The 24,929-nt window shown below is 44.6% G+C and overlaps 1 protein-coding gene across 3 annotated transcripts in view; it reads left to right on the top strand.

Moving 5' to 3' along the window:
• LOC129812820 (endoribonuclease Dicer-like) overlaps positions 1-24,929 on the top strand; it is a 72,701-nt gene that overhangs the window by 37,842 nt on the left and 9,930 nt on the right. For all 3 annotated transcript variants that reach the window (XM_055864714.1, XM_055864713.1, XM_055864715.1), the window contains 12 exons: positions 579-684; positions 885-1,060; positions 4,929-6,216; positions 6,536-6,688; positions 7,050-7,202; positions 13,698-13,847; positions 15,654-15,904; positions 20,920-21,175; positions 21,550-21,802; positions 22,026-22,294; positions 23,470-23,632; positions 23,833-23,908. In XM_055864714.1, coding sequence (XP_055720689.1) covers positions 579-684; positions 885-1,060; positions 4,929-6,216; positions 6,536-6,688; positions 7,050-7,202; positions 13,698-13,847; positions 15,654-15,904; positions 20,920-21,175; positions 21,550-21,802; positions 22,026-22,294; positions 23,470-23,632; positions 23,833-23,908 — 3,294 coding nt within the window. The remainder of the gene's footprint in view (positions 1-578; positions 685-884; positions 1,061-4,928; positions 6,217-6,535; positions 6,689-7,049; positions 7,203-13,697; positions 13,848-15,653; positions 15,905-20,919; positions 21,176-21,549; positions 21,803-22,025; positions 22,295-23,469; positions 23,633-23,832; positions 23,909-24,929) is intronic.

Genomic DNA, 24,929 nt, shown 5'->3' with positions numbered 1-24,929 from the left:
GAGGGAGGGAGAGAGGACGAGAGGGAGGGAGAGAGGACGAGAGGGAGGGAGGGAGAGAGGACGAGAGGGAGGGAGGGAGAGAGGACGAGAGGGAGGGAGGGAGAGAGGGAGGGAGAGAGGACGAGAGGGAGGGAGAGAGGGCGAGAGGGAGGGAGGACGAGAGGGAGAGAGGACGAGAGGGAGAGGGGCAGCGAGGATGAGAGGACAAGAGGGAGGGGGATAGGACGAGAGGGAGAGGGGCAGCGAGGTGGAGAGGACGAGAGGGAGGGAGAGAGGACAAGAGGGAGAGGGGCAGCGAGGATGAGAGGGGGAGCGGACGAGAGGGAGGGAGAGAGGACAAGAGGGAGGGAGAGAGGACAAGGGAGAGGGGCAGCGAGGATGAGAGGGAGAGGGGCAGCGAGGATGAGAGGGAGGGAGAAGAAAATGTATCTTAATCAACTCTGTCATCATAAGGATGACCTCTGTCTCTCCATGGCTAGTGTGGGGAGCATGACCAACATCAACATGAGTAAAGATATGGGGAGAACCCTTTGTCTGTTCAACTCATCCAGTGTTTGACCTCTGACGTCTCCCTATAGCCTGAACCTGTTAACCCCTCGCCACCTGAACCAGAAGGGGAAAGCCCTGCCTCTCAGCAGTGCAGAGAAGAGGAAGGCCAAGTGGGAGAGTCTACAGAACAAACAGGTGATCTAGTGTACACACAGAGCCATGGCTCTATACCGGTTTATGGCTGAAGATGAGCTCTGAAAATGAACTAGATTAGAATATGTTGGAGAACAGCTGTACTCCTAGGGCCCTGGTCAAACATAGTGCACTGTATGGGGGAAAGGGTCTCATTTGGGATTTAACCAATGTCTAACTTTCCTCACTCTCCTCCCCTCCAGATCCTGGTCCCAGAGCTATGTGCCATCCACCCCATCCCAGCCTCTCTGTGGAGGAAGGCTGTGTGTCTCCCCAGTATACTGTATCGCCTTCACTGCCTGCTCACAGCCGAGGAGCTGAGGGCCCAGACAGCCAGCGACGCTGGGGTAGGAGCCCAGACCCTGCCCTCTGACTTCAGGTATGTCTCATCTCCATTTTCCTATATATATTTTAAAAAAATGGTCTAAATAAAGTGTGTGGTTGCTCCCCGTGTGAAATAAACCTGACTGGACTTGGATGAACTATCTAGGGCTGACCCCATTTAGTCGACTGGTCAGTTGTTTGGTCGATAGGCTGGTCAGATGTTGTTGATCAGTCACCAAAACATTTTTGGGGTTCATGGTGCATAAGACACCTGTCTGATTGGTGCCTGTCTCAGTGGACTGATCCGTTGCGGAGGACACGGAGATGGCACAGTCCATCACTCTAAGACATGTGATACTAAAATTGCATATGATTATATTATTTAAAAATAATGAGTAATCTAATATTTTATAACAAGTGCGCTTTCTCCCTCATTGGATATGGTCGCTGTCCTGAAACATAATCTTCAGTGTGCCGTAGAATTGGCACCTTTCCCTGTGTTGCTTCAGTTGTGCGGGGCTTAAAACCTCTCTGGGATATGTGGGACGGTGGCGTCCCACCTGGCCAACATCCAGTGAAAATGCATAGCGCCAAATTCAAATAAATTACTATAAAAATGTAACTTTCATGAAATCACACATTCAATATACCAAATTAAATCTACACTTGTTGTGAATCCAGCCAACGTGTCAGATTTAAAACAATGCTATTATCTGAGGATAGCACCCCAGCTAACAATCGCAGACCATCATATTTCAACACTCACGGCGCGACACAAAAAGCAGAAATAAAGATATAATTCATGCCTTACCTTTGACGAGCTTCTTCTGTTGGCACACCAATATGTCCCATAAACATCACAAATGGTCCTTTTGTTCGATTAATTCCGTCGATATATATCCAAAATGTCCATTTATTTGGCGCATTTGATCCAGAAAAACATCGGTTCCAACTTGCACAACGTGACTACAAAAAATCTCAAAAGTTACCTGTAAGCTTTGTCCAAACATTTCAAACTACTTTTGTAATACAACTTTAGGTATTTTTTAACGTAAATAATCGATAAAATTGAAGACGGGATGATCTGTGTTCAATACCGGAGGAAAACAATATGTAGCATGCTTTCTGGTTACGCGCCTCTAACAAACAGTACACTTCAATGGAGCCTCATTCTGAACATGGCTACTTCTTCATTTCTCAAAGGAAAACCCTCAACCAATTTCTAAAGACTTGTTGACATCCAGTGGAAGCGATAGGAACTGCAGAAAGGTCCCTTAGAAATCTGGATTCCCAATGAAACCCCATTGAAAAGAGAGTGACGTCAACAACAACAAAAAATCCGAATGATTTGTCCTCAGGGTTTTGCCTGCCAAATAAGTTCTGTTATAGTCACAGACATGATTCAAACAGTTTTAGAAACTTCAGAGTGTTTTCTATCCAATACTAATAATAATATGCATGTATTAGCATCTGGGATTGAGTAGGAGGCAGTTTACTCTGGGCACACTTTTCATCCAGTTAAGTTAAGATTCTAGATTCAAAGATTTTCTCACTCAAAAATGGCATTCCTCACAGATGTTTCATTATTTAACCTGTACACCTGTGTTGTCCTAAAACAGTGGGTGTGCAAGAAACGTAATTAAATAATTAATGTTTCCCAAAGTTGATGAATGAATTAGGAGGTTTGAAGAGGATTGTATGGTGATATATGTAATAGATATACAGTTGAAGTCAGAAGTTTACATACACTTAGGTTGGAGTCATTAAAACTATTTTTTCAACCACTCCACAAATTTCTTGTTGACAAACTATAGTTTTGGAAAGTCGGTTGGGACATCTACTTTGTGCATGACAAGTAATTTTTCCAACGATTGTTACAGACAGATTATTTCACTTATAATTCACTGTTTCACAATTCCAGTGGGTCAGAAGTTTACATACCCTAAGTTGACTGTCCCTTTAAACAGCTTAGAAAATTCCAGTTAATCATGTCATGGCTTTAGAAGCTTCTGATAGGCTAATTGACATAATTTGAGTCAATTGGAGGTGTACCTGTGGATGTATTTCAAGGCCTACCTTCAAACTCAGTGCCTCTTTGCTTGACATCATGGGAAAATCAAAAGAAATCAGCCAAGAACTCTGAAATTGTAGACCTCCACAAGTCTGGTTCATCCTTGGGAGCAATTTCCAAACGCCTGAAGGTACCACATTCATCTGTACAAACAATAGTGCGCAAGTATAAACACCATGGGACCACGCAGCCGTCATACCACTCAGGAAGGAGACGCTTTCTGTCTCCTAGAGATGAACGTACTTTGGTGTGAAAAGTGCAAATCAATCCCAGAAGAACAGCAAAGGATCTTGTGAAGATGCTGGAGGAAACAGGTATAAAAGTATCTATATCCACAGTAAAACGAGTCCTATATCGACATAACCTGAAAGGCCGCTCAGCAAGGAAGAAGCCACTGCTCCAAAACAGCCATAAAATAGCCAGACTATGGATTGCAACTGCACATGGGGACAAAGATCGTAGTTTTTGGAGAAATGTCCTCTGGTCTGATGAAACAAAAATAGAACTGTTTGGCCATAATGACCATCGTTATGTTTGGAGGGGAAAGGGGGATGCTTGCAAGCCGAAGAACACCATCGTAACCATGAAGCACAGGGGTGGCAGCATCATGTTGTGGGGGTGCTTTGCTGCAGGAGGGACTGGTGCTCTTCACAAAATGGATGACATCATGAGAAGGAAAATTATGTGGATATATTGAAGCAACATCTCATGACATCAGTCAGGACGTTAAAGCTTGGTCGCAAATGGGTCTTCCAAATGGACAATGACCCCAAGCATACTTCCAAAGTTGTGGGAAAACGGCTTACAGACAACAAAGTCAAGGTATTGGAGTGGCCATCACAAAGGCCTGACCTCAATCCTATAGAAAATTTGTGGGCAGAATTGAAAAGCATGTGCAAGCAAGGAGGCCTACAAACCTGACTCAGTTACACCAGCTCTGTCAGGAGGAAAATCTCAAAAGTTACCTGTAAGCTTTGTCCAAACATTTCAAACTACTTTTGTAATACAACTTTAGGTATTTTTTAACGTAAATAGTCGATAAAATTGAAGACGGGATGACCAAAATTCACCAAACTTATTGTGGGAAGCTTGTGGAAGGCTACCCCAAAAGCATAGCAATTCGACACATACAACAACACAGAGTTACACATGGAATAAACAAAACATACAGTCAATAATACAGTAGAATAAAGAAAACAAAAAGTCAATATACAGTGAGTGCAAATGAGGTAAGATAAGGGAGTTAAGGCAATCAATAGGCCATGGTGGTGAAGTAATTACAATATTGCAATTAAACACTAGAATGGTTGATATGCAGAAGATGAATGTGCAAGTAGAGATATTGGGGTTCAAAGGACTAAGAAAAATAAATAAATACAGTATGGGGATGAGGTAGATAGATGGGCTATGTACAGGTGCAGTGATCTGTGAGCTGCTCTGACAGCTGGTGCTTAAAGCTAGTGAGGGAGATATGAGTCTCCAGCTTCAGTGATTTTTGCAGTTCGTTCCAGTCATTGGCAGCGGAGAACTGGAAGGAAAGGTGACCAAAGGAGGAATTGGCTTTGGGGGTGACCATTGAGATATACCTGCTGGCATGTCAGGAATTGTGAAAAACTGAGTTTTAATGTATTTGGCTAAGGTGTATGTAAACTTTCGACTTCAACTGTATGTGCATAACGGCAACATTTATTTAGTGTTCACTGTTCCAAATGGTCAGTAAAAATAATAATATTGTAATCTAACAGCAACAGTTTGGCACGCATTATACTCACGCAGTGCTTGCTCCTATACCCTCCTTTATCTGGAACACTACATAATGCCCCTAAATCTCACACGGTATCGGTCTTTATAGATATCCAAACCTGGACTTTGGATGGAAGAAGTCCATCGACAGCAAGTCATTCATCTGTCTGCGTGATGAGGATGAGGAGGAGGAGGAGGAAGAGGACAGCGGTGACGATGACTGTAAACAGCAGGGCCAGACTGTAGCCCCCGACCCTGGACTTGCTGCTGCTGTTTCCCAGCATCCCTGTAGTGACTGTCATGTCTCTTCGCTGCCTGAGGGGTGCGACATCGGCCAACGCCCCGAAGATGACAGACCAGAGGACGAGGAGCCCCAGCAGCCAGACACGGCCTCCCGCACTAGCATCCTCGCTAACGGCACTGCCCTCATTGCCAATGACAACGGTGACCACGCACACCTTCACGACGGATGTGACAACTGCCAATGTCTCCCGGCTGGTTCTGGTTTGCCACTAGAGAAGGAAAAAGAACTATCAACAACACAAACCACTACCTCAGTTCTTCCTGTGCAGCCCTCTCTTAGCATCGAGAACCAGAATCTAACCCCAACACCCCCTCAGCCCCAGCCAGGGACCCAGCCTCCATCCCCTCAGCCCCAGCCAGGGACCCAGCCTCCACCCCCGCAGCCCCAGCCAGGGACCCAGCCTCCATCCCCTCAGACCCAGCCTCCATCCCCTCAGACCCAGCCTCCACCCCCTCAGACCCAGCCTCCACCCCCCCACCCCCAGCCAGGGACCCAGCCTTCACCCCCTCAGCCCCAGCCAGGGACCCAGCCTCCATCCCCTCAGACCCAGACTCTACCCCCTCACCCCCAGCCAGGGACCCAGCCTCCACCCCCTCAGCCCCAGCCAGGGACCCAGCCTCCATCCCCTCAGCCCCAACCAGGGACCCAGCCTCCATCCCCTCAGCCCCAGCCAGGGACCCAGCCTCCATCCCCTCAGACCCAGCCTCCACCCCCTCAGACCCAGCCTCCACCCCCTGAGCCCCAGCCTCCACCCCCTCACCCCCAGCCAGGGACCCAGCCTCCACCCCCTCAGCCCCAGCCAGGGACCCAGCCTCCACCCCCTCAGCCCCAGCCTAGCGATGATTGTAGACCAGGGAGGACCTCAGAGCTCCGTGAGGACGACGGACACCACGTGAATCAAGCTACCTCAGACTGCTGCAGCCCAGCAACAATGACGGGGCCCGCCGGCACAGCTCCCATCACCACAACACCTTTACCTGACCCCTCAGAGGCCCTAGAGAGCCAGGAGATCACCACCAGCAGCTCTGTAGTGGGGGATACCCTTGGCCCCTGCCCCAAGACCCTGGGGCCCAACCCTGGGCTCATCCTTCAGGTATGGTTCAACAAGGTTTTCAGAGTTAGTTGATGGTTGCTTGTGTCGATTAATTGAAGTTTTGATTGTTTTAACTAATAAATATCAGATTTCCTATCAAAATATACTTAGATATTCACATGCATAGTAGACATATACTTACTTGTCTGTTGTGGGGGAGAAAAGCCACAAATATTTAGAATCAACACATAATCTTGTTTATTAACTTAAATCTCTGTTCAGCAATTAAAAATATCACTTACATGTGTTTTCAATGTTTGATTCCTACCTTCAAGCCCTCAACAAAAAGTGATTCAGTCAAAAATGTTTGTTTCTGCAGGCCCTGACCCTGTCCAACGCCAGTGACGGCTTCAACCTGGAGCGTCTGGAGATGCTGGGAGACTCCTTCCTGAAGCACGCCATCACAACCTACCTGTTCTGTACCTACCCCGATGCACACGAGGGACGACTCTCCTACATGAGGAGCAAGAAGGTGAGCCTAGGGGAGGGGTGAGGGGAGCGACTGACTTTTTGCTTACGTCCCAAACTCTACCCAATAGCCTTTATAGTGCACTACTTTTGATCAGGGCCTACATTAGGGCTCTGGTTAAAAGTGGTGCACTATATAGGGAATAGGGTGCCATTTGGTACGCATCCCGGGGGTTGGGGTTGAATGTTTGTCAGTTGAATGCTTTGTTTGCCTATTTGTATGAGAGTTTGTTTTTGGTTCTTTGTTTTACTGTACTTTTTGTCACATAGGCCTACATTTCACCTAATGTATTCTTAGAAAGTATACAAATGATTGATGTGTATGTGTAATGGTGTGAATTTAATAGTTATTTTGTGTTTAACAGGTGAGCAACTGTAACCTGTATCGTCTGGGAAAGAAGAAAGGTCTTCCTTGCAGGATGGTGGTGTCCATCTTTGACCCACCGGTCAACTGGCTGCCTCCTGGCTACGTGGTCAACCAGGACAAGAGCAGCGAAGACAAATGGGACGAGGATGAGGTACGTGATGCTGTGTGTGTTTGTGCACGTGCTCGTGTTTGTGTGTGTTTGTTCATTTGCCTTGTGAAGTTTGTCTTACATGAGCCTTCTTAACCTGTTCATCACTCACTTGTATAATTTTCTCTGCTCCTCTCCTGACTTGGCCACTAGAGGGCAGGCCTATACCTTACTGCAGTGGTTCCCAAACTTTTTATAGTCCTGTACCCCTTCAAACATTCAACCTCCAGCTGCGTACCCCCTCTAGCACCAGGGTCAGCGCACTCTCAAATGTTGTTTTTTGCCATCATTGTTAGCCTGCCACATACACACTACACAATACATTTATTAAACATAAGAATGAGTGTGAGTTTTTGTCACAACCTGGCTCGTGGGAAGTGAAAAAGAGCTCTTATAGGACCAGGGCACAAATAATAATATAAAAATAATCTATAATTTTGCTCTTTATTTAGCCATCTAACATATAAAACTTTATTTGTTCATCAAAAATTGTGAATAATTCACCACAGGTTAATGGTGAGCTTGAAAGGATGCGCATCAAATCAACGTTTATTTGTCACGTGCGCTGAATACAACAAGTGTAGACCTTACAGTGAAATGCTTACTTACAGGCTCTAACCAATAGTGCAAAAAAAGGTATTAGGTGAACAATAGGTAAGATAAGAAATAAAAACAACAGTAAAAAAGACTATATACAGTAGCGAGGCTATAAAAGTAGCGAGGCTACATACAGAACCCGCGGTTAGTCAGGCTGATTGAGGTAGTATGTACATGTAGATATGGTTAAAGTGACTATGCATATATGATGAACAGAGAGGAGCAGTAGCGTAAAAGAGGGGTTGGGAGGTGGTGGGTGGGACACAATGCAGATAGCCCGGTTAACCGATGTGCGGGAGCACTGTTTGGTCGGCCCAATTGAGGTACTATGTACATGAATGTATAGTTAAAGTGACTATGCATTTATGATAAACAGAGAGTAGCAGCAGCGTAAAAAGAGGGGTTTGGGGTGTCACACTGTTAACTCGAAATTACACAATGACAAGGTTCCAGTTTAACAAAGTTTACTCTACTATATGAACACACTACAAGTAGCTAGGTCCAACAACGACTAGACTTCCTGCGCATGCGCACTCTTGACTGAGTGATAGCCCCGTAATAACAGAAATATAGGGATACTTAAAACATGAACTTAACACACACAATGTAAATAGTCCGGGTAGCCATTTGATTACCTGTTCAATAGTCTTATGGCTTGGGGGTAAAAACACATAACTCTGCAATGTTGGGTTGTATTGGAGAGAGTCTCAGTCTTAAATAATTTTCCACACACATTCTGTGCCCGTATTTAGTTTTCATGCTAGTGAGGGCCGAGAATCCACTCTCACATAGGTACTTGGTTGCAAAGGGCATCAGTGTCTTAACAGCGCGATTTGCCAAGGCAGGATACTCTGAGCTCAGCCCAATCCAGAAATCTGTCAGTGGCTTCTGATTAAATTAAATGACATTTTCACAGAACCGCTTGTTGCAATTTCGATGAGGCTCTCTTGTTCAGATATTGGTAAGTGGACTGGAGGCAGGGCATGAAATGTTGGAGGAGCTGCTGCAGAAGTTCCTTCTCATCCAGAAATTCCAGACGCTCTTCTTGCCACGTCGTCCTGAGGTATAACACTGTATACAGTCATCATGTCCAGAGCATCTGCATTCTCCCAGCCCGTCTAACAAATCCAGTTGTCATCCATTTCGGGAAAGTACCTGCGTAATTGCGCACCCAACTCACTCCGGTGCTTCGCTATATCACATTTGAAAATTGCCTGTAAGCTTGAGTTCATTTGCACACAAACAATCATACAATGATGGAAAGACCTGTGTGTTGTCCTTATTAATGAAGACAGAGAAGGGCTCCAACTTCTTAATCATAGCCTCAATTTTGTCCCTCACATTGAAATAGTTGTGGAGAGTCCCTGTAATCCTAGATTCAGATCATTCAGGCGAGAAAAAACATCACCCAGATAGGCCAGTCGTGTGAGAAACTCGTCCTCATGCAAGCGGTCAGACAAGTGAAAATTATGGTCAGTAAAAACTTTAAGCTCGTTTCTCAATTTTTTGAAAACGTGTCAATATTTTGCCCCTTGATATCCAGCGCTCTTCTGTATGTTGTAAAATCGTTACATGGTCGCTTGCCATATCATTGCATAGTGCAGAAAATACACGAGAGTTCAGGGGCCTTGCTTTAACAAAGTTAACCATTTTCAATCTAGTGTCCAAAATGTCTTTCAAGCTGTCGGGCATTATTTTGGCAACAAGAGCCTCGGTGGATGCTGCAGTGTACCCAAGGGGCGTCGGGAGAAACTGCTTGCACGCGTTACCACTCCACTATGTCACACACCAGGAGCTGTGCCAGGCCCGCCACATCTGTTGACTCATCCAGCTGTAACGCATATAATTCACTGGCTTTTATGCGAAGCAGTAATTGTTTCAAAACATCTCCCTCCATGTCACTGATGCGTCGTGAAACAGTGTTGTTTGATGAAGGCATTGTCGGGAAAGGTTTTTTGGGCCTTTTCCCCCAGCATTGTCCCAGCCATATCCGCAGCAGCAGGAGGTATTAAGTTCTCCACAATAGTATGGGGCTTGCCTGTCCTAGCCACTCGGTAGCTCACCATATAAGACTTCTAGCCCCTTCTTATTAATGGTATATGTTACTTTTATACATGTCTTATACTAAAGTCATCTTAATTCTTGCTCAAACTCCCGTGGCTTATTTTTCAAATTGGCACGTTTTAATTCATCGAGTTGTGAGATACTTTGTGCCAAAGTGAGTACTTTTGCACATATAACATACTGTTACTGAGGAAAGGGACTACTCCCAATATAAGTGAACCCCAAATCAATGTCACCATATTTGCACTTCTTCGATGATCTAACTTCCCTGTCTGTTGTTCGTTGCTTTCCCAGGTAAGGGGGCAGTAGCTCTTCGGCTGCATCAGATTCACTACTGTCAGTGTCCATGCTAGCTGGGCTAACAACAAATGTAGAATTACTGATGCTAGCATTGGATGTGTTCGTGGAAGCAGAACAACTTGTCTTTGATAGGTGTAGTACTGCTGGTAGTAGCTGGTATTTGTCGATGGACCCGGGCCTTTTTTTTAACCATTTATCCATTTTCGAGCAAACGCAATGAGCAGCAGCTACGTTTGGCTACATACTGACCGGTAGTGGAAATCCCGCGAGACAGTAACAGTTAATGTGATTGGATATTAATTATTTGTCGAGGCTACCTGTATTTGACATTGTGTTGTTATTTCGCTGAATACTAGATGGTTTAATTTTATTTTTGGCAGTGAAACGAGGCTACTCATGTGAGAAAAAACCTCACCCATATGCATAGCCCCGTTGGAAAATATAAATGTACTGTTTGAAAAAAAAATGGAATCACATTTTTATTTGGCGTACCCGTTTTTGGGAATACCTGCCTTACTGGTATACATCAACTGGTAGGCCTATACATTACTGGTAGGCCTATACATTACTGGTAGACCTATACATTACTGGTAGACCTATACATTACTGGTAGGCCTATACATTACTGGTAGGCCTATACATTACTGGTTTACATCAACTGGTAGGCCTATACATTACTGGTTTACATCAACTGGTAGGCCTATACATTACTGGTTTACATCAACTGGTAGGCCTATACATTACTGGTTTACATCAAATGGTAGGCCTATACATTACTGGTTTACATCAACTGGTAGGCCTATACATTACTGGTTTACATCAACTGGTAGGCCTATACATTACTGGTTTACATCAACTGGTAGGCCTATACATTACTGGTTTACATCAACTGGTAGGCCTATACATTACTGGTTTACATCAAATGGTAGGCCTATACATTACTGGTTTACATCAAATGGTAGGCCTATACATTACTGGTTTACATCAACTGGTAGGCCTATACATTACTGGTTTACATCAAATGGTAGGCCAATACATTACTGGTTTACATCAAATGGTAGGCCTATACATTACTGGTTTACATCAAATGGTAGGCCTATACATTACTGGTTTACATCAACTGGTAGGCTTATACATTACTGGTTTACATCAACTGGTAGCCCTATACATTACTGGTTTACATCAACTGGTAGGCCTATACATTACTGGTTTACATCAAATGGTAGGCCTATACATTACTGGTTTACATCAACTGGTAGGCTTATACATTACTGGTTTACATCAAATGGTAGACTTATACATTACTGGTTTACATCAACTGGTAGGCCTATACATTACTGGTTTACATCAACTGGTAGGCTTATACATTATTGGTTTACATCAAATGGTAGACTTATACATTACTGGTTTACATCAACTGGTAGGCTTATGCATTACTGGTTTACATCAACTGGTAGGCCAATACATTACAGGTATACATTGCTGGTATACATTACTGGTATACATTACTGGTAGACCTATACATTACTGGTAGACCTATACATTACTGGTAGACCTATACATTACTGGTAGACCTATACATTACTGGTAGACATCAACTGGTAGGCTTATGCATTACTGGTTTACATCAACTGGTAGGCCAATACATTACAGGTATACATTGCTGGTATACATTACTGGTATACATTACTGGTATACATTACTGGTAGACCTATACATTACTGGTAGACCTATACATTACTGGTAGACCTATACATTACTGGTAGACATCAACTGGTAGGCAGCAATTCCTCAATATGATACTGAAGGAGATTGTCAATAAATGCATGTGGGTATGCTAGATAAACAGTACATGAATTACTCATCTAATCTCTTGTTATGGCAGCTTGCTCTCTCTTAGTGAACATGTACACATTCTTATAGATTCTCCAAATGACAGCTGAAGGTGACTGTAGCTGAAGGGGGACTGTAGCTGAAGGGGGACTGTAGCTGAAGGGGGACTGTAGCTGAAGGGGGACTGTAGCTGAAGGGGGACTGTAGCTGAAGGGGGACTGTAGCTGAAGGGGGACTGTAGCTGAAGGGGGACTGTAGCTGAAGGGGGACTAGCTGAAGGGGGACTGTAGCTGAAGGGGGACTGTAGCTGAAGGGGGACTGTAGCTGAAGGGGGACTGTAGCTGAAGGGGGACTGTAGCTGAAGGGGGACTGTAGCTGAAGGGGGACTGTAGCTGAAGGGGGACTGTAGCTGAAGGGGACTGTAGCTGACTGTAGCTGAAGGGGACTGTAGCTGACTGTAGCTGAAGGGGGACTGTAGCTGAAGGGGGACTGTAGCTGAAGGGGAACTGTAGCTGAAGGGGGACTGTAGCTGACTGTAGCTGAAGGGGACTGTAGCTGACTGTAGCTGAAGGGGGACTGTAGCTGAAGGGGGACTGTAGCTGAAGGGGGACTGTAGCTGAAGGGGGACTGTAGCTGAAGGGGGACTGTAGCTGAAGGGGGACTGTAGCTGAAGGGGGACTGTAGCTGACTGTAGCTGAAGGGGGACTGTAGCTGACTGTAGCTGAAGGGGGACTGTAGCTGAAGGGGGACTGTAGCTGAAGGGGGACTGTAGCTGAAGGGGGACTGTAGCTGAAGGGGGACTGTAGCTGAAGGGGGACTGTAGCTGAAGGGGGACTGTAGCTGATGGGGGACTGTAGCTGACTGTAGCTGAAGGAGGACTGTAGCTGACTGTAGCTGAAGGAGGACTGTAGCTGAAGGGGGACTGTAGCTGAAGGGGGACTGTAGCTGAAGAAGGACTGTAGCTGAAGAGGGACTGTAGCTGAAGGGGACTGTAGCCAAAAATGAGTTGTTTTCATGAATCAAATGCAGCATGAGTTAGGCTAAGTATAACACCAATAACAGGGTAGGAAACAGTGCAGGGTGATGTGGGTATAGTTGGAGACTGGCCAGTTAGCCAGAGGCTGGAGTCAGTGAGTTGTGTGTCTGAAGTCAACCATTGTTGGGTTTTCTAAGTTTGTCAAGTCTGCATTTGCTGTGTGTGTGTGTGCGTGCAACAGAGAGTGAGTGGTGTGTGCATAAGAGAGTGAGTGGTGTGTGCATAAGAGAGTGAGTGGTGTGTGCATAAGAGAGTGAGTGGTGTGTGCTCAGGGCCATTTTCAGCATCATGGTCTGACTATTATTACAATGTTACATGTCAGACAATTAGCATTTAATGAATATGCATCAGAGAACTTCCCACATGGTAAACTTCATGGGTTATTAATGATTTATAAATGTACGTTTCAGGACGAAGCTGGTCTGTAAGTCATTGAGTTGGACAGGGCTGCCTCCCGTCTCCCATCCAAAGCTGATCTAATGCTGCGTTGAGAGTAAAACTTTAAGACTATAATCTGTATTAATCCCATTGTGGGATTTAACCACAGCTCCATGTGTCAACTACAGGCCTGGAGGCACTACTGGATTAAAGAGACATTGGATAATAAGACATTAAAACAATTCACATAGTAATCCATCCACTTTTTCCATCCACTTGCTCTCTCTCAGGCCAAAGAGGAGCTCCTGGCCAACGGTAGTGCTGGAGAGGAGTTGTGTGTTGAGGAACTAGGGGAGGAGGTTCTGGAGGAGGATGAAGATCTGATGTGGAAGGAGCCTAAAGACGAGGTCAACGTGGAGGACGACCTGGAGTACTACCAGGTAGGGAGGAGTTCAAGACGATCACAAATAGCACCCTATTTCCTATATAGTGCACTACTTTTGACCTGGGCTCGTAGAGCGCTGGGATTGGGATTTTTCCACATTCTGTTAGGTTACAGCCTTATTCTACATTTTATAAAATAGTTATTTTCACTATCAATCTACACACAATACCCCATAAGGACACATTTTTTTTGCTAATTTATATTTCAAAAATATCACATTTACATAAGTATTCAGACCCATTACGCAGTACTTTGTTTGAGAACCTTTGGCAGCGATTACAGCCTTGAGTCTTCTTGGGTATGAATGACGCTACAGGGTTGGCACACCTGTATTTCTGGAGATTTCCCATTCTTCTCTGCAGATCCTCTCAAGCTTTGTCAGGTTGGATGAGAAGCGTTGCTGCACAGCTATTTTCAGGTCTCTCCAAACATGTTAGCTCGAGTACGGGCTCTGGCTGGGCCACTCAAGGACATTCAGAGACTTGTGCCGAAGCCCGTGTGCTTAGTGTCGTTGTCCTGTTGGAAAGGTGAACCTTTGCCACAGTCTGAGGTCCTGAGCCCTCTAGAGCAGATTTTCATCAAGGATCTCTCTGTACTTTGCTCCGCTCATCTTTGCCTTGATCCTGACTAGTCTCAAAGTCCCTGCCGCTGAAATACATCCCCTCAGCATGATGCTGCCACCACCATGCTTCACCTTAGGGATGTTGCCAGGTTTCCTCCAGACGTGACTCTTGGCATTCAGGCCAAAGAGTTCGATCTTGGTTTCATCAGACCAGAGAATCTTGTTTCTCAGAGACTTTGGGTGCCTTTTACTCCAAGCGGGCTGTCATGTGCCTTTTACTGAGGAGTGGCTTCCGCCTGGCCACTCTACCATAAAGGCCTAATTGGTGGAGTGCTGCAGAGATGGTTGTCCTTCTGGAAGGTTATCCTATCTCCACAGAGGAACTCTAGAGCTCTGTCAGAGTGACCATCGGGTTCTTGGTCACCTCCCTGACCAAGGCCTTTCTCCCCCGATTGCTCAGTTTGGTCGGGCGGCCAGCTCTAGGAAGAGGACCTTCAATGCTGCAGAAATGTTTTGGTACCCTTCCCCAGATCTGTGCCTAAACACAATTCTGTCTCGGAGCTCTACGGACAATTCCTTCAACCTCATGGCTTGGTTTTTGTTCTGACATGCACTGTTAACTGTAAGACAGGTGTGCCTTTCCAAATCATGTCCACTCATTTGAATTTACCACAGGTGGACTCCAATCAAGTTGTAGAAACATCTCAAGGATGATCAATGGAAACGGGATACACCTGAGCTCAATTTCGCGTCTCATAATAAAGGGTATGAATACTTATGTAAATACGGTATCCTTGTTTTTTGTTTTTAATACATTTGCAAAAATGTCTCAACCTGTTTTGGATTTGTCATTATGGGGTATTGTGATGTCATTATGGGGTATTGTGATGTCATTATGGGGTATTGTGATGTCATTATGGGGTATTGTGTGTAGATTGATGAGGAAATTGTTTTATTTAATCCATTTTAGAATGAGGCTGTAACGTAACAAAATGTGGAAAAAGTTGAGGGGTCTGAATACTTTCCGAAGGCACTCTATATAGTAAGAGGTATGAATGCTTGCATACCAGACACATGCTTACTTATCAATTACAGTGGGAAAAGCTGTATCAAAACACAATGTAGTTTATTTAAACACATTTTTATTTTCAGCTATGGAAAATGTATTTAAATGTATTCATTTCTAATCGATAAGAATGTCCTCGATCGACTAATTGATTAACTCATTCCTACTACCAGGAGCACATCAAGTTCATCGACAACATGCTCATTGGCTCCGGTGCCTTCGGCAAGAAGATTTCCCTCGGTACCTTCCCCCCTGCCCCCGCCACCCCTGGCCCAAGTCCCAGCCCCTCCGCCCGCTCCTCCTCCCCTGCAGCCGAGCCCAGCTGCGGGGAGTGGAAACCCCCCAAGAAACCTGGCCCGGTCCCCACCCCCCACTACCCCTCAGAGCCTAGTGGTGGCGGCTCAGCAGATGAGTTTGACTACAGGTGAGTTTCCCCCAATCCCATGTGAAGTTGTACCTGAGCACCTAGGAGGCAAAGCGCTATATTTGAGCAATAAGGCCCGACGGGGTGTGGTATTTAATTTTTTTTTATTTAACCTTTATTTAACTAGGCAAGTCAGTTAAGAACAAATTCTTATTTACAATGACAGCCTACCCCGGCCAAACGAGCCCTTAGCCAATATACCATGGCTAAGGGCTGTTTTAGTAGTAAAATGGCGCCGGAGAAGAAGGCTGACGTTCTACGTGTCCCCAACCGATAGTTTTTTTTTTTTGTTTTTTTGCGTTGTTTGTAACTTATTTTTTTACTTATTTTGTACATAATGTTGCCACTACCGTCTCTTATGACCAAAAATAACTTCTGGACATCAGGACTGTGATTACTCACCACAGACTGGCAGACTCCATTTTCTCCTTTAACGTGTCTGACGAGTCCGACGCAAATGATATACTGCGTTCTCGGGAACAGGCCCAGATTCCCTTGATTTGCGTGAAGAGGAGAAAAAGGGGCCAGAGGGCCGGCTGCCTTCTGAGAATTCGTAGGCGATCGAATAAACCCCCACTTCCTTCCATTCTGCTAGCAAACGTGCAATCTTTGGAGAATAAATTCGATAACCTACATGGAAGATCAAACTACCAACGGGACATTCAAAACTGTAATGTCTTATGCTTAACGGAGTTGTTCCTGAATAACAACACTATCAACATACAGCTGGCTGGTTATACGTTGTACCGGCAGGATAGAACAGCGGCGTCTGGTAAGACAAGGGGCGGCGGTCTATGTATTTTTGTAAATAACAGCTGGTGCACGATATCTAAGGAAGTCTCCAGCTATTGCTCGCCTGAGGTAGAGTATCTCATGATAAGCTGTAGACCCCACTATCTACCCAGAGAGTTTTCATCTGTATTTTTCGTAGCTGTTTACATACCACCACAGACTGATGCTGGCACTAAGGCAGCATCGAATGAGGTTTATTCCCCCATAAGTAAACAAGAAAACGCTCACCCAGAGGCGATGTTCCTAGTAGCCGGGGACTGTAATGCAGGGAAACTTAAATTTGTTTTACCAAATTTCTATCCGTATGTTAAATGTGCAACCAGAGGGGAAAAAACTCTGGACCACCTTTACTCAACACACCGAGACACATACAAAAATCTCCCTCGCCCTCCATTTGGCAAATCTGACCATAATTCTATCCTCCTGATTCCTGCTTAGAAGCAAAAATGAAAGCAGGAAGCACCAGTGACTAGATCAATAAAATAATTGGTTATATGACGCAGATGCTAAGCTACAGAACTGTTTTGCTAGCACAGACTGGAATATGTTCTGGTATTCCTCCGATGGCATTGAGGAGTACACCACATCAGTCATGGGCTTCATCAATAAGTGCATCGATGACGTCATCCCCACAGTGATTGTACGTACATACCCCAACCAGAAAACATGGATTACAGGCAGCATCCACACTGAGCTAAAGGCTAGAGCTGCCGCTTTCAACACGGAAGTTTATAAGAAATCCCGCTATGACCTCCGACGAACCATCAAACAGGCAAAGTGTCAATACAGGACTAAGATCGAATCCTACTACACCGGCGCTGACGCTCGTCGGATGTGGCAGGGCTTGCAAACCATTACAGACTACAAAGGGAAGCACAGCCAAGAGCTGCCCAGTGACACGAGCCTAGCAGACGAACTGAACTACTTTTATGCTCGCTTCGAGGCAAAGAACACTGAAACATGCATGAGAGCACCAGCTGTTCCGGACGACTGTGTGATCATGCTCTCTGCAGCCGATGTGAGTAAGACGTTTAAACAGGTCAACATTCACAAGGCAGCAGGGCCAGATGGATTACCAGGATATGTACTGCGAGCATGCGCTGACCTACTGGCATGTGTCTTTACTGACATTTCAACTTCTCCCTGTCCGAGTCTGTAATACCAACATGTTTTAAGCAGACCACCATAGTGCCTGTGCCCAAGAACACTAAGGTAACCTGCCTAAATGACTACCGACCCGTAGCACTCACATCTGTAGCCATGAAGTTCTTTGAAAGGCTGGTCATGGCTCACATCAACACCATTATCCCAGAAACCCTAGACCCACTCCAATTTGCATACCGCCCCAACAGATCCACAGATGATGCAATCTCTATTGCACTCTACACTGCCCTTTCCCACCTGGACAAAAGGAACACCTATGTGAGAATGTTATCCATTGACTACAGATCAGCGTTCAACACCATAGTGTCCTCAAAGCTCATCAATGAGATAAGGATCCTGGGACTAAACACCTCCCTCTGCAACTGGATCCTGGACTTCCTGATGGGCTGCCCCCAGGTGGTAAGGGTAGGCAACAACACATCCGCCACGCTGATCCTCAACACAGGGGCCCCTCAGGGGTGTGTACTTAGTCTCCTCCTGTACTCGTGTGCGTGCTCAGTCCCCTACTGTACTCCCTGTTCACTCATGACTGCACGGCCAGGCACGACTCCAACACCATTAAGTTTGCCGATGACACAATAGTGGTAGGCCTGATCACCGACAACGACGAGACAGCCTATATTGACGAGGTCAGAGACCTGGCCGTGTGGTGCCAGGACAACAACCTCTCCCTTAACATGATCAAGATAAAGGAGATGATTGTGGACTACAGGAAAAAGAGGACCGAGCATCGACGGGGCTGTAGTGTAGTAGGTTGAGAGCTTGAAGTTCCTTGTCCACATCACCAACAAACTTACATGGTCCAAGCACACCAAGACAGTCGTGAAGAGGGCACGACAAAACCTATTCCCCCTATGGAGACTGAAAAGATTTTGCATGGGTCCTCAGATCTTCAAAAGGTTCTACATCTGCACCATCGAGAACATCCTGACTGGTTGCCTCACTGCCTGGTATGGCAACTGCTCGGCCTCCGACCGCAAGGCACTACAGAGGGTAGTTCGAACGGCCATAGTCTGTTCTCTTTGCTACCGCACGGCAAGTGGTACCGGAGCGCCAAGTCTAGGTCCAAGACGCTTCTAAACAGCTTCTACCCCCAAGCCATAATAGTCCTGAACATCTAATCAAATGGCTAGCCCCCCCCCCCCCCCCCCCTTTTACACCGCTTCTACTCTCTGTTGTTATCATCTATACATTGTCACTTTAATAACTCTACCTACATGTACATATTACCTCAACTAACTGGTGCCACTGCACGTTGACTCTATACCAGTACCCCCCTGTGTATAGTCTCGCTATTGTTTTTGTACTGCTGCTCTTTAATTACTTGTTACTTTTATTTCTTATTCTTATCCATAATTTTTTTAACTGTGTTGTTGGTTAGGGGCTCGTAAGTAAACATTTCACTGTAAGTAGAATACTTGTTGTATTCGGTGCATGTGACTAATAACATTTTATTTGATTTGTTCTTATGCATGACACAAAGCAGAGTGCCTGGATACATTCCTTAGTCGTGGTATATTGGCAATATACCGCAAACCCCCGAGGTGCCTTATTGCTATTATAAACTGGTAAAAAACAAATAGACCTTACCGTGAATTGCTAACTTAGAATCCCCTCAACAACAATGCATTTCAAGAAATAAATTGAAGTAAAAAATGTAATAAAAAGAAACACTATAACATTGTGTAACAATAACAAGGCTCTATACAGGGGGTACTGGTACCGAGTCAGTGTGCGGGGAAACAGGTTAGTCAAGGTCATTTGTACATGTAGGTAGATGTATGGTGACTATGCATAGATTACCACCGCAATTATAGCAGTAAAAATAAATGTTTTGTCATACCCGTGGTATACGGTCTGATATACCACGGCTTTCAGCAAATCAGCATTCAGGGCTCGAACTATTATAATACAATCGATTGTTTATTTGATCAACTTGGTACATATGCAGAATCATACATAAAATGATATGTTATACAATATATAAAACAGAGGAAAAAATATACAGTACCAGTCAAGTTTGGACACATCTACACTTTCAACATTTTTTCTTTATTTTAACTATTTTCTACATTTTACAATAATTTTGAAGACATCAACGCTATGAAATAACACATGGAATCATGTAGTAACCAAAAAGGTGTTAAACAAATCCAAATATATTTGAGATTCTTCAAAGTAGCCACTCTTTGCCTTGATGACAACTTTTCACACTCTTGGCATTCTCTCAACCAGCTTCATGAGGAATGCTTTTCCAACAGTCTTGAAGGAGTTCCCACGTTTGCTGAGCACTTGTTGGCTGCTTTTCCTTCACTGCGGTCCATCTCATCCCAAACCATCTCAATTGGGTTGAGGATAGGTTATTGTGGAGGCCAGGTCATCTGATGCAGCACTACATCACTCTCCTTCTTGGTCAAATAGCCCTTACACAGCCTGGAGGTGTGTGTTGGATCATTGTCCTGTTGAAAAACAAATGATAGCCCCACTAAGCGCAAACCCGATGGGATGGCAGCAGAGGTAACTCTGGGTCTTCCTTTCCTGTGGCGGTCCTCATGAGAGCCAGTTTCATCATAGTGCTTGATATTTTTTGAGACCGCGCACATTTTCCAGATTGACTGACCTTCATGTCTTAAAGTAATGATGGACTGTCGTTTCTCTTTGCTTATTTGAGCTGTTCTTGCCACGCTATGGACTTGGTCTTTTACCAAATAGGGCTATCTTCTGTATACCACCCCTACCTTGTCATAACACAACTGATTGGCTCAAACGCATTAAGAAGGAAAGAAACTCCACAGGGGTGGCTACTTTGAAGAATCTTTGTTTAACACTGTTGATTACTACATGATTCCATATGTGTTATTTCATTGTTTTGTTGTTTTCACAATTATTCTACACTGTATAAAATAGTAGAAATAAATAAAAAACCTTGAATGAGTAGGTGTGTTCAAACTTTTGACTGGTACTGTACATTCTACCTAAATGTATGGACAGTGCATTAATGACTGATTTGGCATACCACTTAATAAGTAGACATATCAAATGATTGTGAATTATTCCAGCTCGTGGGATGCCATGTGTTACCTGGACCCTAGCAAGGCAGGGGACGAGGATGATTTCGTGGTGGGTTTCTGGAACCCGTCAGAGGAGAACTGTGGGGCGGAGTTGGGGAAACAGTCTATCTCCTATGACCTGCACACAGAGCAATGCATCGCTGACAAGAGCATCGCTGACTGTGTGGAGGCATTGCTGGGCTGCTACCTCACCAGCTGTGGGGAGAGGGCTGCTCAGATGTTCCTCTGCTCACTGGGACTCAAGGTATGGCCTTAGATACACCACCTCTCTGTTTCGTCTACCTCTGCTGTTACTGTTGTGTTAATGTAGACTCTAATATATTAAACTACCTCTGCTGTTGTGTTAATGTAGACTCTAATATATCAAACTACCTCTGCTGTTGTGTTAATGTAGACTCTAATATATCAAACTACCGCTACTATTGTGTTAATGTCACTCTAGTTAAAATGTTCCTCAAGGTAATTGATGCCTGTGATAATGTTTATTATTATAAATAGCAGATGCTTTTATCCAAAGCAACTATGTGACCTATGGGGAAATCAAATGTACAAGTTACATCCCTGAGCCATCACATGAAGCATGACTTAATAATACAACCTATCACTATCATGAAACAGGTGTTACCGGTTGAGAGGAGGAGGCTGAAGGAGAAGGGCGGGGTCATAGAGGTCGTGAACCTTGACCTCCAGTATGGCTGGCTGAAGATCCCACCCCGCTGCATCTTTGACCACCCGGACGCCGAGCTCACCCTCAACCACCTCATCTCTGGCTTTGAGAACTTTGAGAGGAAGATCAGCTACACCTTCCAGAACAAGGCCTATCTGCTGCAAGCCTTCACACACGCCTCCTACCATTACAACACCATTACAGGTAAGCATGAGTTTCCTACGGAATCTATTTCAAAATGGATGAATCCTAATGAAGGAACGCACATATTGCCTAAGATTGCATTGTTTCTAAAACTTTGTAATAATTCCAGCACGTTCTGTAGTGTGCCTTTTAATATAATTTTGTTCCATTATAGAATGATTGACACTTCCTCTCCCTCATACTTCTTCTCCATCCTCCCTCCCTTATTTTCTCTCTTTCCCAGATTGTTACCAGCGACTAGAGTTTCTTGGCGATGCAATTTTAGACTACCTCATAACGAAGCACCTTTATGAAGACCCGCGCCAACACTCTCCCGGCGTGCTCACTGACCTGCGCTCGGCGTTGGTCAACAACACCATCTTCGCCTCCCTGGCCGTCCAATACGACTTCCACAAGTACTTCAAGGCTGTGTCGCCGGAGCTGTTTTATGTCATCGACGACTTTGTGCAATTCCAGCTGGAGAAGAACGAAATGCAAGGCATGGACTCTGAGGTGGGTTTAGGGTGGTCCCATCCCCACGATTGTAAAGTTTGATTGCATCTCGAATGGCTCCCTGTAAGTGGTGCACTATATAGGGAACAGGGTGCCATTTGGAATGCATCCTTGGTGAAGAAGTGTGGTGTTTTGTTGTGGTAGTGTATTTACTTGTACTTTATGGATGTGGAACAAAAGTTACGTGTGTTCTGGGGTGTTTGTTGTTGTTGTGGGCGTACATCTGTTGTGCTCTTGTTCTATTGTTCCAAATTTTCCCAGCATACCCCAAGTGTATATTTCCACCAATAAATCTTTGCAGAGACCTAATGATAGCTTTTGGCCTTGTTGATAATTACTAACATTTAAACATGTTTTGTGGGACATACTCATGTTTTTTCTGCCCCTAACATAAAAGTCCCAAAACATAGGCTTTCACTTCATATCAATCTGTTTTAGATTTAGATTTTGGAATTTTCAGTATAAAATTATATTTAAATTAAATCCAGTTGGATTTAATTTATTTTTAAGTGCCTATCTTGGCAGTGAATCGGATCTCATTTGAGCAGAGCTTGTTTTATGCCTAAGGGATAACATTAAAACATTTTAAAGAAGAAAAACTAATTTTGGATAATGTGTAAATATTTCCCCTTAATAGCTCAACTGTACGGCGGGGTCTCTGGGTCTCCAGTGTGTGTGAGGGTACAGCTGACTTTGTATTTGCTATTAAACTTAATACAGTAATAACTTTAAAGGCACAGTGCAGTAAAAAATGTGATTTGCCTGTGTGTAATATACATCCTGTGGCGGGCCCGGCGCATGCACACTGACACGGTCGTCAGTTGGACTGTTTCTCCTCCGACACTTTGGTGCGTCTGGTTAAGCGAGCAGTGTGGCTTCTTCGGGGGACTGTAACTACGAATTGGATATCTCGAAAAGTTCTCAGATATTCATTTTCCAAAGGAAAATGCTCAATTCACTCTATAGTAAACATTTACTTTTTTCTTAGCACATTTGTTAGTAGATAGGAATATATCACATGGGAGACAATGTTCAGTCCCGAGTTATTAGAAAGATGCCGTACTAGAGCACAGACCAAAAAAAAACAACATTCAATCCACTCGTGATAACATATTTTTTTCCACCTTAACAAAAACTACTTTTACAGCATCTCTGTTATTCCCCCTTTCCTTCAGCTTCGGCGCTCAGAGGAAGACGAGGCGAAAGAGGAGGACATTGAGGTCCCCAAGGCAATGGGAGACATATTTGAGTCACTAGCCGGAGCAATTTACATGGATAGCAGAATGTCACTGGAGACAGTGTGGCAAGTGTATTATCCAATGATGAGGCCACTTATAGGTAAGGAGGAGAGCGAGAAACTACTTCTTCCACATTTAGATTTTCTCTTTTCTGATTGTTTGGCAGTTCATGCAGGGAGGCTTTTAGTTTCAATGATTTACTAAATATGAATGTTCTCCTATGTCTGTCCCAGTGATCATCATATTGAGGAGTTAAAAAGATGGGGGTTCATGTTATAACGTTTTTCTTTTCCCCCGCAGAGAAATTCTCGGCTAATGTCCCTCGCTCTCCGGTGCGGGAGCTGTTGGAGATGGAGCCTGAGACAGCCAAGTTCAGGTAGGAGGATTTCTGTTATGTGTGTTGTGTGTGTGTGTATACAGTGCATTTGGGAAGTATTCAGACCCCTTGGCTTTTTCCACATTTTGTTACGTTACAGCCTTAGTCTAAAATTGATGAAATTGTTAATTTTCTACACACAATACCCATAATGACAAAGCAAAACAGGTTTTTAGAATTTTTTGCAAATCGATCAAAATAAAATAAAAAACTGATAAAATATTTAAATAAGTATCCTGACCCTTTACTCAGTACTTTGTTGAAGCACCTTAGGCAGCGATTACAGCCTCGAGTCTTCTTGGGTATGAGGCTACAAGCTTGTCACCTGTATTTGGGGAGCTTCTCCCATTCTTCTCTGCAGATCCTCTCAAGCTCTGTCCGGTTGGATGGGGAGCGTTGCTGCACAGCTATTTTCAAGTCTCCCCAGAGATGTTAGATTGGGTTCAAGTCCAGACTCTGGCTGGGCCACTCAAGGACATTCAGAGACTTGTCCCGAAGCCACTCCTGCGCTGTCTTAGCTGTGTGCTTAGGGTCGTTGTCTTGTTGGAAGGTGAACCTTCGTCCCAGTCTGAGGTCCTGAGTGCTCTAGAGGAGGTTTTCATCAAGGATCTCTCTGTACTTTGCTTTGTTCATCTTTCCCTCGATCCTGTCTAACTTCCCAGTCCCTGTTGCTGAAAAACATCCTCACAGCATGATGCTGCCACCACCATGCTTCACCGTAGAGATGGTGCCATGTTACCTCCAGACGTGACGCTTTCCATTCAGGCCAAAGAGTTGAATCTTGGTTTCATCAGACCAGAGTATCTTGTTTCTCATGGTCTGAGAGTCCTTTAAGGTGCCTTTTGGCAAACTCCAAGTGGTTTGTCATATGCATTTTACTGAGGAGTGGCTTCTGTCTGGCACTCTACCGTAAAGGCCTGATTGGTGGAGTGCTACAGAGATGGTTGTCCTTCTGGAAGGTTCTCCCGTCTCCACAGAGGAACTTTGGAGCTCTGTCAGAGTGACCATTGGGTTCTTGATC

This window comes from Salvelinus fontinalis, chromosome 16 (assembly GCF_029448725.1).
Source record: "Salvelinus fontinalis isolate EN_2023a chromosome 16, ASM2944872v1, whole genome shotgun sequence".
Classification (NCBI taxonomy): domain Eukaryota; kingdom Metazoa; phylum Chordata; class Actinopteri; order Salmoniformes; family Salmonidae; genus Salvelinus; species Salvelinus fontinalis.
Note: the sequence above shows the minus strand (reverse complement) of the source record. Positions and strands in the feature narration are given on the sequence as shown.